Source organism: Rhamphochromis longiceps, linkage group LG23, assembly GCF_057381845.1.
Source record: "Rhamphochromis longiceps isolate RC_006_pf linkage group LG23, R_longiceps_female_GT1.1, whole genome shotgun sequence".
Lineage (NCBI taxonomy): Eukaryota > Metazoa > Chordata > Actinopteri > Cichliformes > Cichlidae > Rhamphochromis > Rhamphochromis longiceps.
The window spans coordinates 34,124,286-34,138,671 of NC_140578.1; the positions used below are offsets into that span (position 1 = coordinate 34,124,286).

General features: G+C 44.8%; 1 protein-coding gene across 2 annotated transcripts; it reads left to right on the forward strand.

Annotated features, from left to right (window-relative positions):
- Nucleotides 1-65: 65 nt before the first annotated feature.
- On the forward strand, nt 66-13,877 carry LOC146642446 (insulin receptor substrate 2-like). Of its 2 annotated transcripts, none has more exons than XM_085397755.1 (3): nt 66-3,379; nt 3,565-4,046; nt 11,223-13,877. In XM_085397755.1, exons 1-3 carry the CDS (start codon nt 708-710, stop codon nt 11,225-11,227), a joined length of 3,159 nt encoding a protein of 1,052 aa, XP_085253881.1. In that variant the 5' UTR covers nt 66-707; the 3' UTR covers nt 11,228-13,877. The 2 variants fall into 2 exon arrangements, with proteins under 2 accessions (XP_085253881.1, XP_085253882.1); XM_085397756.1 differs by having other exon boundaries at nt 3,568-4,046.
- The last annotated feature ends 509 nt before the right edge of the window (nt 13,878-14,386 follow it).

Genomic DNA, 14,386 nt, shown 5'->3' on the forward strand with positions numbered 1-14,386 from the left:
AAGTGGGACGTCAGGCTTGTTTACAGCGTCCCCGCTTGAGAAATAAAGGGTTACAATCCAGCATTATGCTGCACATTTCAAATCCCCCATTAATCCAAACGGGCTCAATTGGCCTGCCAATCACATCGACAAACATGGATATATTTTGAAGTGAGGTGTCGGTGTTTTAAAAGAAAAACAGAAAAAAAGAAAGAAAACACCCCGGAGGGGGCGGGATGAGGTAGTGGGGGTGCGTGACGCTTTCGTTTTACAGTGGGAAATAGGAATTCACGTTCCTCAATGGACTCGCTGGTATTTTCGTTTTCTACGTGAGAGAGGTTGCTGTTGGAGAAGCAGGGAGGGAGGCGGGGTTTGTTTGTTTCAAGTGAGTAAAACAGCCAATAGTCGGCGACGCTTTGGCGTGACGGACAGGCACGGCCCCTGCAGGACCCCCCGCCCCCTTATGACTGTGTGTTTTATTCTGTTTTTAGAGCAGCAGCGTCACATGTTGTTTTTCTCCTGGATCAGATCAGTCTGGTCCCCACTGCACTGTTGCTTCTGCCGTGGCGGACATATCCTGCAATGGATTAGAGATTTTTTTTTTCTTTTAGCGGTTTGTATTATATATTTATAAATAATTTCTTTATTTTGCGTTTTGCTGTGAGTTTCGAACAAAAAAAGCAAGAGGAATTTGCCGATCTGGACTTGAAAAGAAAAGCGGAGGGAAAATGGCAAGTCCTCCGGCGACGGGAGGACACCTGTTATCTAATGGGACGAATGGGGTGAAGAAGTGCGGATACCTGAGGAAGCAGAAGCACGGACACAGGCGATTTTTTGTGCTCCGGGAGCCGATCGAGCGCTGCCCGGCCCGCCTGGAGTATTATGAGAGCGAGAAGAAATGGAGAAACAAGTCCGCCGCGAAACGGGTTATAACTTTGGACTCCTGTCTGTGCGTAAACAAACGCGCCGACGCCAAACACAAGCACCTCATCGCCCTCTACACCAAGGACGAATACTTCGCCGTAGCTGCAGACAACGAGCAGGAGCAGGAGAGCTGGTACAGGGTTTTGACTGATTTAATAGCTGAGGGGAAAGTGTATGACAGTCCTGCTTCCACTTCCTCTCTAGTTGGCTTTGAAGAGGCCAGTTATGGACTCCTCACTCCGGCAACACCTACCTACAAGGAGGTATGGCAGGTCAACTTGAAATCCAAAGGTTTAGGTCAGGTGAAGAACCTCACTGGAGTGTACAGGCTGTGTTTGTCCAGCAGGACCATCAGCTTTGTGAAACTGAACTCTGAAACAGCTGCTGTCAGTTTACAGCTCATGAATATCAGGAGATGTGGCCACTCAGACAGCTTCTTTTTCATAGAGGTTGGCCGCTCTGCGGTCACGGGGCCCGGGGAGTTCTGGATGCAGGCGGAGGACTCGGTGGTGGCACAGAACATCCACGAAACGATCCTGGATGCCATGAAGGCCATGAAGGAGCTGTCTGAGTTCAGGCCGAGGAGCAAAAGCCAGTCTGCTAGCACCAACCCCATCTCTGTGCCCACGCGGCGCAACCTGAACAATCCCCCCCCAAGTCAGACGGGCCTGGTGAGGAGATCCAGAACCGACAGCATGGCAGCCACATCCCCAGGAAGGAAGGTCACGCCCTGTCGGATAAGAACATCCAGCGAGGGAGACGGAAGTGTGACCCGGCCTGTGTCAATGTCCATATCTGTAAACGGGAGTCCCACCAGTCCAAACTCTGGGAATCCCCTGAACAGATCCTACACCCTCAGCAATGGGCGCACCTGCAGGATGCTGGAGTCCACATACAACCTCCATCACAGCCGCTCGATGCCAGTGTCCAACTCCCCTCCCGCTGTCTCCAGCCCCATTAGCATGTCTCCACGAGGGGGGGGCAGGATCTCTACTCCTGACAAAGCTAGGCGCCCCTTCAGCTGCAGTGCCTCCATTTCGGGCTCTCTCAGCGATACTGGCTTCATGCTGTGTGATGATTACAGTTCCAGTCCAGGTGAACTCCGGTTCCTCCCCTTTACTCGCAGTGACACCCCCGATTCCCTGTCTAGCACTCCTCCTTCCCGTGACACTAGTGACCCCTGTGGCTACATGATAATGGAGGGAGTAAATGGGAGCAGGTGCAACAGGGGTGAGAGTCTGGCTTACAGGAAAAGAACACACTCCCTCACCACACCGCGTCAACAGAGGGTGGTAGCGCCGTTGTCCTCAGCCTCTCTGGATGAGTACACGCTTATGAAGATGACCCACGGACAGAACTCCCACTCTGCCTCACCCAAAGTGTGTTACCCGGAGGATTACGGTGATATTGAAATCGGTTCATCCAGAAGCTCCAGCAGCAACCTTGGTGACGATGGCTACATGCCCATGATACCAGGTATAGCACCTCAGTCTGGCAAGGCAGACAACTACGTGCCTATGAGCCCCATGTGCGTCTCTGCACCGAAGCAGATTGTGAACCCTAGGGTGCATCCTCAGGCGGCTGCCAGTGGCAGCTACAAGACCAACTCCCCTTCCTCCAGTTCCCTAGAAGACAACGGATACATGAGAATGTGGTGTGGCGCTAAATCCTCCATGGAAAGCCCAGATCGGCATGGTGAATACATGAACATGTCCCCTGGAAACCCACCTCCTCTCCAGACTCCACCAGATTACTGCTTGGGCCTGCTGGCTGCTGAACCCACATCAGTTAGATCAGCATATCAGACCGGCTCCCTCACACTACCTGCTAAACTGCAGGCCTCCAAGAATGAAGATAACAGCCAGTATGTGCTGATGAGTCCCCAGAGTTTGAGGCAGAGACCTGGGGAGTCTGACTATTATTCAGTGATGCAACCCAGTGCAGCTCACTCCTCACCGCTGTGCCCCTCAGCACCCTCCCCAATCAGACACAGCCGGGCTGAGAACCTCTCCTACAGGGGGAGGCTGGGCAGGCCTAACAGGCTGTCTCTGGACACACTCAGAACCCTGCCCAGCATGAATGAACATCCCCTCCCAGGGGAGCCCAGGAGCCCTGGGGAGTACATTAACATCGACTTCAGTGGTGCCAGATTCTCTCCGCCCCCTGTCGTATCCACAGAGAGCCAGTCTTCATCATTGGGCTCCAGCGGTGGGGGTCCTGGGAGGTCATCTCTAGCAGATTACATAAACCTGGAGCTGGGATCACACTCGCCCAAGGATGCTGACACTCCTGCTGAGCGCTTGGACACACTCCCAGAGCTAACCTTGTGCCCCTGCTCGGAGGAGGATGGCGTATACCATGTGGATAGTGAGAAAGACTCCCAGGGCCTCAGTGATGAGGTGAAAAATGATTACACTGAGATGACATTTGGGATGACCAGTTTGCCCCCACAGCTCGTACCTCTGAACGCAGCAAGGTGTGTGTCTGTTTGTTGTGTTTTATCACTAATTATTATTTATTTAAAGTATTTGGTTGTGTGTTTTGGTAAAAATCCTGGTTCACTGCAGGTGGCAACAAAACGTCATTTAAATTAAATTCATATTTAGTTTTAGTCACATTTTTAGTTATTTTTATCTTAATTTCTCTGCTTCTGTTTTCCAGTAGTCAGGGCAGCAGAGAGAAGATGCGCTCCATGGAAGACCAGGGTATTCCAGAGCACATTGGGGTCTTCCTGCTCGGTCCAAACTCCTCCTCCACAGTGGACCCTGACTGCTCTGCCAAGGTAATCAGGGCAAATCCACAGGGACGCCGGCGCCACAGCTCTGAAACGTTCTCATCTACTGCCACTGTGACCCCGGTCTTCGCATCCTTTGCTCGTGGCGACGCCGTGAAGAGGCACAGCTCAGTGGAGAACATCTCGTCACGGAGCAGCGAAGGTTCTGACGAGGAGTACGGCAGCCCTGAGAACCGGCAGAGCTCAGAGGGTTACCCCAATGGACTCAACTATATTGCCTTGAACCTTGAGAAGTGTGAGGACCTGGTCGGCTTCAAACCCACCAGCAGCTGCAAAGGGGGCATCAATGGATTGCACAGCTCACCATATGTCTGCCTGGGATTCAAGGAGGCTGCAACCACTGCCAAAGGTGGGTCAGGTTTATGTCAGATACTGCTGAATAAAATATCCAAACAGTCAGATTTTAGCACAGGGAATGAAGGGTTTCAGGAATGTGGGAGGCATCTCTTTAATTAAAAAGAAAGCGGTACTGCACAGATGAAAAATTTGGGAGGAAAAAAAATATGAGAGACTTGAATTTCCTCTAGATTCAAATTCAAACTGGCCCTCAGCAGCGGATGCTGCCTTCAAGTGCTCATTTTAAGCTTCTACTTTTGAGTTCTTCTGTGAGTAGTTAATCTCTTTGTGCTTAAATGTTAGGGTGCTACTGGGAATTGGGAGTGCCCAAATAAAGCGAGGAAAGCAGCAGCAATTTTAAAGATACTCTTAACTGCTTTTAAGATCACTATCAGAGAATTTGCAGTATTTCCCACAACATGTGAACACACCATGTGACTGCTATGAAACGTGACCAGGCTGAGGGCTGTGAAGTAAACAAGCACCGTGACAGAGCAGGATGCTGCCTCGCTGTTGCTGTCGTGGGCTGATGATACCGAAAATACAAGCTCAGAGTTCCACCGACGCTTATAAAGAGTCGAAGTTTGTTGCAAAAATGGGCAGAAATTCCAAATTAGAGATTCATTTTAAACCTCATGCAAAAAAATTCCAGAGCAACTAATAAGTCATTAAATATTTATCTGTGAAGTGTATGTAACTGGTTTACTGTGGATGGTTATTAGCAGGCATAACCCAGTTGTCGATGTCACGGGAATCCTAGTGGAGGCTTCCTGTCAGCTGTAATGTCTCTCTGAGCCGCAGGCATTTCCGGCTGTTGTTTTTCAGTTGGGTAGGCATTAGGATGTGTTGCACATCAATGTGACCTCTACAGACCCCTTATTCCCACCATCCTGTGATCAATATCCCAGTGAGCAAAACAAAAGCCCCAGTGTGGGGCAGTAGACGAAAGGATCATGGGGGAAGCAAACAAAAAGTGCTGTGGAGTGGGGGGCAGCACAGTTTTGACTTTAAAGCTAAGTGTGACTCTTTGACACCCTTGCCATCCAACTGAGACATGCAGCTCACATGTGCTTGCAAGTACGTAGAGGTCGGAGGGGGTGGAGGGATGTTGTACCCCCCAATGTGAGGCCCAGTGTAAGTGGATATATGTGCATGTCCTTGTGAGCAATGACTAGGGGAAAACAACAAAGCAGGGCCATCAGGTAACTGGATGTCATGGTCTGCATTCCTAGCTGAGCTGGTTAGAAAAAGTTGCTGTGAGAGGGGGTTTGCTTTTCTTTGGCTCCAGGCCGATTGAACAGACGGTGGCTTTTATTTTACCACAAAGCCCCCCCTCATGTGAGGAGGTTTGATTTTTAGGATGTAGAAATGGGTAGGGGGGGGGGGGGGGGTTCTGTTAAGTTATTAGTATTTGGAGAGTCAGTGGCACTCTGGTAAATAAAGCGGAATGTAACAATACCGAGACAGTGACATGTTTGTTTTTGTCTCTGCAGGCTTGCACGTGTCCCCAACTCATGTTTTTGACAAGTGCTAATATTTTTATGACACTAATAAAGCTTTTGAATTGACCATGGAGAGGAAGGGGACAGGGGGAGGGAACATACATGTGGACTCTAGCACGTACACATAGGGTGTTTTTTTTTTTCTCTCTGTTACTTCTTCTTTTTTTCCCTTTTTTTTTTTTTTTTTTTTTCCAGCGGTGGAGCCTGTATCCTTAAATGCTTGGCAAAGATGTGCATAGGGAGAGAGAGTGTGTAGGCTGTGTTGTTTTCCAGTGCTGCCTGCCTGTTTGCGGGAGAGCGAGTAAATGCGTGCATAATGGGGCAGGATGGCACGTGCACTCCGCTGCCCTTCTGTCTCATTAGTCTGTTCACTTAGAAGAAGTAAGCAGAGAGAGAGAGAAGGAGGCAGGGGCGGCAGAGTGCTCGGTAGAAAGGGGAGGGGAGGCTTTCTGGCTTTTTAAAGGAACAAATAAACTCATCTGTGAGGCCCCTCTTCCACTGAGGTACATTCTGGGAGAGCGGGAGCCCTTGTTTACCCGGTTCCTCTGCTGCGCGGTGAAGCAGGGTGAAGGAGGTCAGAGCATTCTGCAAGGGAGGATTTTGGCACCTGGCCCTGCTGGCGGAGGGCTTTGATCCCGTGTTTATAGGGACGGCACACTGGGCTCCTGGACCGTGTGCCACTCTGACCCAAAAGTCTGCAGGTTTTCAATACAGCCAAACACCCCTGCTGATTAATTTTATACTCGCAGGTAAATGCAGTTTGGCCCGGTGGGTAACTTTCACTCTAAAGTGAGGATTAAAGCAACTAAACACCCAAATTGCTCCTCCTTCCATGTGACAGCCTTGCATTTTGAAAAAAAAACGTGACGTGCTGCTTCCTGGTTTGTTGTTTTTTCTTGTTTGTTTTTCTCTATGCTCCACCTCCAGTGAGCTTAAATGCCTGGCATAAGTATCAGGAGTTTGTTTACCTCCTGTTTTGTCAGGGAGCCAGGCCATGTGACTCAGAGGCGGTGTTTACTGCCGCGCTTACCCAAGTAGGCTGTCTCCACTTGCGGCCCTGGCTAGCCGCAGCTCAGCCAGGTGGATGTTCTGTACCAGACTCAGATTAGCCAAGTCAGCCGTCTCTGTTTCCACCACCTCTGACTAATACCTTTATCTGACGGCACCAATCAGCTCCTGCTTCCTGTGATGATTGAAGAGATCATTCCTAATGCTGTATTGATATGATTGTCCTTCACTAGACTTACGGCTGTACGTTTTGTTTAAGCATTGAGGGGAACACATTAGGCAGTGGGTTTGGACCTGATCTGTTTGACTGTCAGACACTTTCCTTAAAATTAGGTGGATTTCACATCTTTTTTGCAGAAAGTTGTGATGCAAGCATCTTTATGTAAAAAAACAAGCATCAGGAATGGATGAAGTGCATTCTGTATCACTTTTTGGGGAAATAACCTGCTTAAATGCTCATGGTGCAGATGTGTTTGTGTTCACGTTGGACACTTTGCATGCATTCAAAACAAGAGATCCATATTTTGGGCTGATGCAAAACGACTGCAGTGATCACAAAAGCATAATTTCCAAAATGTTGTTAAAGGTGAAGTTTGCCCTTCTTGCAGCTGCTAACCAAGCCATGCACTGTTGCCTCTGAAACCTCAGCTTCTTGTTGCTATTTCCAGTCTGGAAAGCGCAGAATCAGAATCTGCTTTATTGAGTACACGTGTATGTGTATGCATACAAGGAACTGGGCATTCAGAATTCTTTCTCTGCTGTTAATATACTTATCAGAATAGACATAACAGTCATCTGTACAGTTGTATCAAATTACAACATAGCAGCTCACCATTCTGATGAGTTTCAGAATGAGTTTCTGACATGCACAATTTAACTTTTAAAAGCAGCATCCATCTCTGTATACTTTATTATCAGCTTGGACTGTGACATAACAATCTTGAGCTCCCTTGAGCTTAAAAAAACCTAGTGTTTAGCAAGAGATTTCTCAAATGTATCCAAAACAGAACTGCAATAGCCAGATCAAGGGAAGCTATATAATAATGGCGTATGAAATGATGTCATCTTGTCTTAAGATACACGGTACAGTTTTGGGTTGCACAAGTGATATTGTGTGTGTGTGTGTGTGTGTGTACTGGATGAATTAAAGAGGTCCAGGAATGGAGCTCTGTGGCACACTTGTAATAATAGCAAGGTAATTTGGTCTGAAACCTTTGGAACACTACTGCTAGAAAGACACTTATTGAAAACAGAAATAGTTAGCAAACTAGTGAAACTTTCCAAAAACTGGAAACATGCACGTGTTATAAATCTATACCTAGAATAGCGGTGTTTATCTGTGGGCTTCAATTTTAACTAAACATTAGCAGAAGGTGGGAAATAGACTGAGGCCTAAGGGGGCTGCAAGTCCAAAAGGAGCCCTGCTGTGTCACTTCAAGTCCCTCCTGAGTGCTAGTGGCAGATGGCCATTTTCCGGAGTGCGCATGGGTTTGTTAAGGGGGGGGGGTTAAACACCTGCCATCCTGTTCTTTCTTTACACACTGTCATTACACTGATTTCCCTTACACATGCATACAAACTACCTGGTAAACGTACATATATCCTGCTATATTTCTCTCTGCAGTACACACCCAAACTCCAAACCGGTTAACCCCCCCACCCCCACCCCCAACCCAGACCATCTGCTGCGCCCACAGGCTACAGAGTGTATCAGTTCTCTGTGTGTGTGTGTGTGTGTGTGTGTGTGTGTGTGTGTGTGTGTGTGTGTGTGTGTAATTTGTTGGCCAGATTAGAGACATCCGCGTCCATCTCCTCAAATCCCACTTCCCCCCTGACGTCATTCGGTTGGTTGTATTGTGAGTGATGTCATTGCAAAGTGCATGCAGTGGGTAAATGCACCCACTGCATGCACTGTGTATCTGTTACACAAATTTCCACTGATTCGTGTCCTTGATGTCAGAGGGGGAAGCAAGCAAAAGCGGTCTAAGTTGCCCAGCCATGCATTACTAAGTTACTCAGAGCATGCCCAGTAGACCAGGTTGTTATTCAGTTCCCAAAGTAAGGGCTGAGATTTGTGTTATGCGTCACAAGATAAATGGTAGGGGGGAAAAGTATCTTGTTTTGCTTTTTTGCTAAAAATGGGTTTTTGTACAGGAAATTCAAACTCCATTCGAAATATTAAAACTTGATGGCACAATTACTAGCAGATAAATTGTGCATTTAATGGTTGCATTGGAACTATTGCATCCTCTTTAAATGTTTACCCCAACAAAGAGCTCTGTTTGGATTTTACAGCCACATTTAAAAAAACATTTTTTTTTTTTTCGCAATTTGTGGATTTACTCCTAAAGATGACACCTGATTGTACCCATTAGCCTGATTACACAATCCATTCTTGCTATACCCTGACCCTTGAACACACACGCATGCCGGCTGTTAAATAGTTTATTTACACCTGCATCAGAGGAAAATTGAAGTTGGGATCTTACTAAAATAACAAAGAACGGCAAACAACCAAAGCAGGAACTCCAGAAATGCCATGTTACATGATATATGGAGAACAAACACGTAATGCCAAAGGCTCCTATGTCAGAGTTTCCAATGGGGTGTGTGTGTGTGTGTGTGTGTGTGTGTGTGTGTGTGTGTGTGTGTGTGTGTGTGTGTGTGTGTGTGTGTGTCACGGCTCAGTGAGAAGGAGGGGGGCTAAAGTAGGCCGGGATGTTCCAGACAGAAGCGCTAGCTGCTAGATAACTGCGTGGCCAGCGTTCCCCACATTTAACCAGCCACGGCTCCAGATGAGATTATAGCCTCTGCGGGCAAGATTAGACGGCCAAGGGTAGATCAGCAAGAGCCGGTGGATGCTCCATGGAGAGGAGCTGGGGAATGCGTAATGTAAGGTGCGGGCATTTAGGATGTTTTGTCCGAATTTGAACATGTTTATAAAGCTGAATTCAACAGAAATCTGACCCTGACTGTAAAATGATCTCGTCATTATAGTCAATCTCTGAAAAATCATATAAGATCGAGGGACTTATCTTTGGATTTAGTGATTAACATCTCTAACATCCTCCTCAGCTACACTATCATCTTATGGGGCCTAAAATATCTTCAAAAGATCTAAACGTGTGGTTCTGTGAAAGAGAACTGGGCTGCTTGTTTATAAGAGCGCTGAATGACAGATCCAAAAATGGCAGCTTTTCAGGAACTAACACAAACAGCCTGATCGCTGCGCATATTTGAGGTCGTTCAGCTGGCTTTTTTTTTTTCTTCCCCAGGGTTTCATCAGCCTTACAGTGCTAAAGTTTTCTTAGCTCAAACTGTTTAAGGACATTGATGCTCCCTGTCTTTTTCAGATCCTACCGCGGCTGCATTTCCACAGAAAGAAAACAAATGTTCCATTCTTATCGTCTATTGCAGCATAAATGCAGCCACAGTTCCTTTCCGTTTGTTTAATATTAGAGATGCTGCTGTACCGCTTGTAGCTGCGCTAAGCGTGTGTCCAGAGCAGCATGACAGGAACACCCACCCCCTCCTCATCTTTCTGCATCCTAGATTATGTAATTATGCTTGCTGTGGATGAGCCCCTTTGCCCCACCACACACAAACTGTCCTTCAAGTCTTTCCTGGGCTAAACAGCTGGTGTGTTAAGATCAGAACATTACTATCCAATAAGGCCCAGCATACACACAAACACACTTTTAACACCTTCAGCTGCAGGATACTTTTTATTGGACAAAAGATCTTCATATTTAGTCAGTAGCAGCTCTAGAAATGTGAGGTCAAAATGACCCAACATTAGCTCTGTGGATAAGAGGCATAGCTTCAAATACCAAAGTGCCTTTAAATCAATAACCAGGCTAGAGTCAGATTATACAACATGTGTGATATTGATGTAAAAAAAACAAACGTGTTGTTGTTTTAGATGTGTAAAACTATATGTTCAGAACTGTCCCATGTGTGTGGCACCCACTTGATATTTAAGCTGTTTTTCCCTGTGCCTCCTTGTTATTGTGACACACAAAACCCTAATCTGAGCCTGTGAATGAGTTCACTCTGTACAGTACATGTGTACCTTACAGAGTGAACACTGTTCTCTCAGAGGCCCTCATGTCTGTTGCCTCAAGAGAGCTGCTTAATTGGCACCAGTGTTGTTTGTGGGGAAACTATCAGACTACTAACACGGGTCATTTCCTTTTAGGATGACTGTTACAGTTTTCTAGTTAAAGAACTTGTGTTTTGAATTGTCGAAGAACCAGATTTGTCAAGTCATTGGATGTTTTGCAGCATTAAAGGTGCAGTGTGGGTCTTTTTGGCCACTAGTGGTGCTATAGAGCAGCGTTTGGCCAGCTGACCTTACAGGTGCTTTATGAAAAAACAGTTCTTAGATCTTGGATGATATTCGCACAAGATTTAGTCATTTTGTTTCCAAACAAAGAAAATTGAGGCTTTAAGTCTCCATTCATTAAACTGCTTAAAGTGAGGCTTATTTGCGTGGATTTACATGCCAAGAATTTGAGTGTGCTTTGCTTGACAGTTGGATGCAAATGACCAAATATGCATATGATCGTTAGAGGGTGCAAGTTGAGGTGTACTAGTTTATTTGGCTTAGCCACTGTAAGAATGAAAATGTTAAATATTTTTATTAACTGTTGTTTTCTCTCTCTTGTGATCTCTTCCAGACTGAAGGACTTGATCTGTCCTCTGACTTGGCATCTTGACTGACCTGCTGCTCAAAAGGAAGAGAGAAAAAAAAAAAAAAAAAACAACAAAAAACCCCAAACTTTGCCCTTTTACGGGGCTCTGCAGCCCGAAAAGACTGTGTGGACCCTCGGCATCACAAATACACACTTGGGACACAAGCAGATCACCATCTATGCATGTCATGGATTTGCTGATGGCAGGGCAGGTGTGTTTGTGTGGATGGGTGTGTTAATGTGTTGTGAATCGGTGTGTCTCCTGCACTTTTAGAGGCCATTTCTCCTGTGACCCAGTTTTTGGCACAAGCACAGAAGATAGTCAGACAATAACAGAAGTCTAATGGTACCCAAATACTATTTATTTACTTGAGGGTAGTTTTATGACTGCCTGCATGTGTGTGCGTGTTTCTGACAAAAATACGACCAACAGTTATGCCAGTGAACAATGAAACCTAGAAATGGCCAAGGGAGAGAGGATACTAAGGTACACTGAGTATACTTAGATTAGATACTTTATTTATTTTTGGATGATGAATGTCTGAAAAGACCTACACAATGCCTTAATGTCTATACTGTCCTTATGTTTTCTATGAAACAAGTGATAAATATTCTATTATTGTATGTTTGTTTGGACCTACATCTCTATATTGTTATTCTCTTGTGGAAAGTAAAATGCCTAGTTTACCATTAAATCTATATATTATTTAAGAAATGTACAGTACTGTGGGGCTGCTTGAGAGCTGATTTATTGTATTGATATTAAAGTATTTTCTTAATTAATAATTTCTTATTAATTGTACCTTAGTTTATTTTTTGTCCAATCAGAAGTGCTGGACTAAAAGAAATATATTTCTAAATGTCTTCAAGAGTTATGCATGTCTATATAACTCAGCTCAGACCCCCACAACACCAGGCATCTGAATGCACTGTACCTCCCACAGCTCCTCAGTCACTTGAGCCTGAAAACCTCACACACTCCTACCTTCAAACCTACGGCCTGCTGTTTAGCTCGATGCAGGTCGCCCTGCTGTGATATCGTTTGACTGTACAATTGTCTAGGCGAGGTGATAACGGAGGGGTGAAGCCAACGATAGCTGTTGAGGTTGGGGAGCGCAGTTGAGCCGATATCTGGTCGGCAAGGGAGAGCTGAAGAAAAGGGGAACGGGGCACCGAGGGGGAGGAGGGCTGGGCAGCAAAGAAAATGTAGCACAAGAGAGGCCCACAGCCACATGTGACACCCCCACGGAGGCTCACGGAAGAGTCAACTGTCTGGAAAATATGATTACTTTGCAGACAGTATAACAAAATTAGAGCTAGCTGAAGAAAATTATATAAGGTTACGAATTAAAGCAAGCCGTTGTAATTGAATTATTATGTAATAATTGGGGCAGGGATAGCTCAGTAGGTAAAGTGGTCGCCCCATGATCGGAAGGTCGGCGGTTCGAATCCACTTAACGGCTACCCTGAGGTACCCCTGAGCAAGGTACCGTCCCTACACACTGCTCCCCGGGCGCCTGCTTAGTGGGCTGCCCACTGCTTCACTGAGTGAATGGGTCAAATGCAGAGAAAAACAAGTAATTTCCCCATGGGGATCAATAAAGTATCCATTATTATTATCATTATTATTATTATTAATTATTTCGTGACAGTACAATGCATTAGCCCAAGCAAAGAAGAGTAGAAGTCAGCAATAGTAATAAATATAATGATAACTAAATGGACATAACAAAGATGTATCACACAAATGTGTCTATTTAACGTTTGCTATTATTAGTTACCATTAGCCTGTGGCTACCTGTGACCCCCCCATTAGCAACTGTTTATTCCAGACCAATATATGTCTGAACTCCTAAGAGAACAATCTGTATGTGTATGTTTTTCTGTTTCTGAACATGCTAACATACTGTGTAAAGCTAATAAGTCTAAAGAAATTTCAGAAGTAAGCAAACTGGCTAATGTTATCAAAAGCTCGGTAATGCTAGGACTGTTAGCAAATGTTGCTAATGTTAACTCGTAGACACAAAACCTTTAACTTTACTGTTTGCAATATTCACAGTTTAATTTGCTAGAGGAAAAATTTGTTATTTCCTCTTTAGAAAAACTGGCTTGTTTTAATTTGATGAATCCAGTTGGGGGGAAATTATTAAAAGAAAAAACAAATCTGAATCAAGACTCTTTCTGTGAACCTCCAAAATGGCCGCTAGGGTATTTGTTTTCAAGGTAAATTTAAAGCACTCTATCGGTATCCTAACTGTGGTCTTTGTGCCGTCTGCTGTGGCAACTCCAACTGGCTCTCTACCCCTTTAGTGTACAGTAGATTGTAAAATTTTATGTCTGAATGTATCGTTGAGCTGGTGGAAACACCTCAGAAACAATGTGCAAATGGTTTTGACAAGAGTGAAATAATATTGGAGCTTTACCACACTAAGTCGTGGTATCTATTTATCTTCATAATCTTGAATGTGTATATTATGTATATAGAGTTTAACTAAAGAAAAAAATCTATTGGATATACATAAAGTACTTAGATTTAAAATATGTTGCGATGATATTCCTCTGTAAAGACTTTGGCTACCGATTTTTTTAAAGAGGGGATGGGGGCGTTTTGGGAAATACAGTTTATGTTATTCTTTTCTCCCTCACAGTGACTATATGGGAAAAAAAATTATCTTTGTCTATTTTACTATAGAAATCTCTTTGCCTTGTTGACACACTTTACCTAATGGCATATGCAATAGTGACATGAATAAAATCTAGTTTACAACTGTGGAACCAAATGTAATGTTGCATTGATTTCTTTTTCTTTATTGTGATGAGCAGGAGCTGCTTAGCTCTTTGTACATTTCTCTTTCTGCCAAGTGTTTTTGTTTTTCCATGGCTGGGAACTCTGTTCGCGACATGTCTAAATGCGCTTTCCCCATTTCTGTGTCCATAGACAGATTTTTCTTTATCCACTCATCTTTGATTCACTCAGTTTGAATGTGTTGTCTTCCAGTGTACATAATTCAATATACTGTTTATTGTGATGCACACAAGAGATGATTATAATGATTTATAAATTTTGGTAGTCGAGTATTGCTTTTGTCTGTATTAATTATGAATAGCAAACCTAAGGAAATAAATGAATTTATTTAAAGAGCTACTGT

Coding starts and splice junctions, on each gene's coding strand:
- LOC146642446 (XM_085397755.1), top strand. CDS start 708: ATGGCAAGTCCTCCGGCGACGGGAGGACACCTGTTATCTAATGGGACG. Junction 3,380..3,564: donor GTACCTCTGAACGCAGCAAG/GTGTGTGTCTGT, acceptor TCTGTTTTCCAG/TAGTCAGGGCAGCAGAGAGA.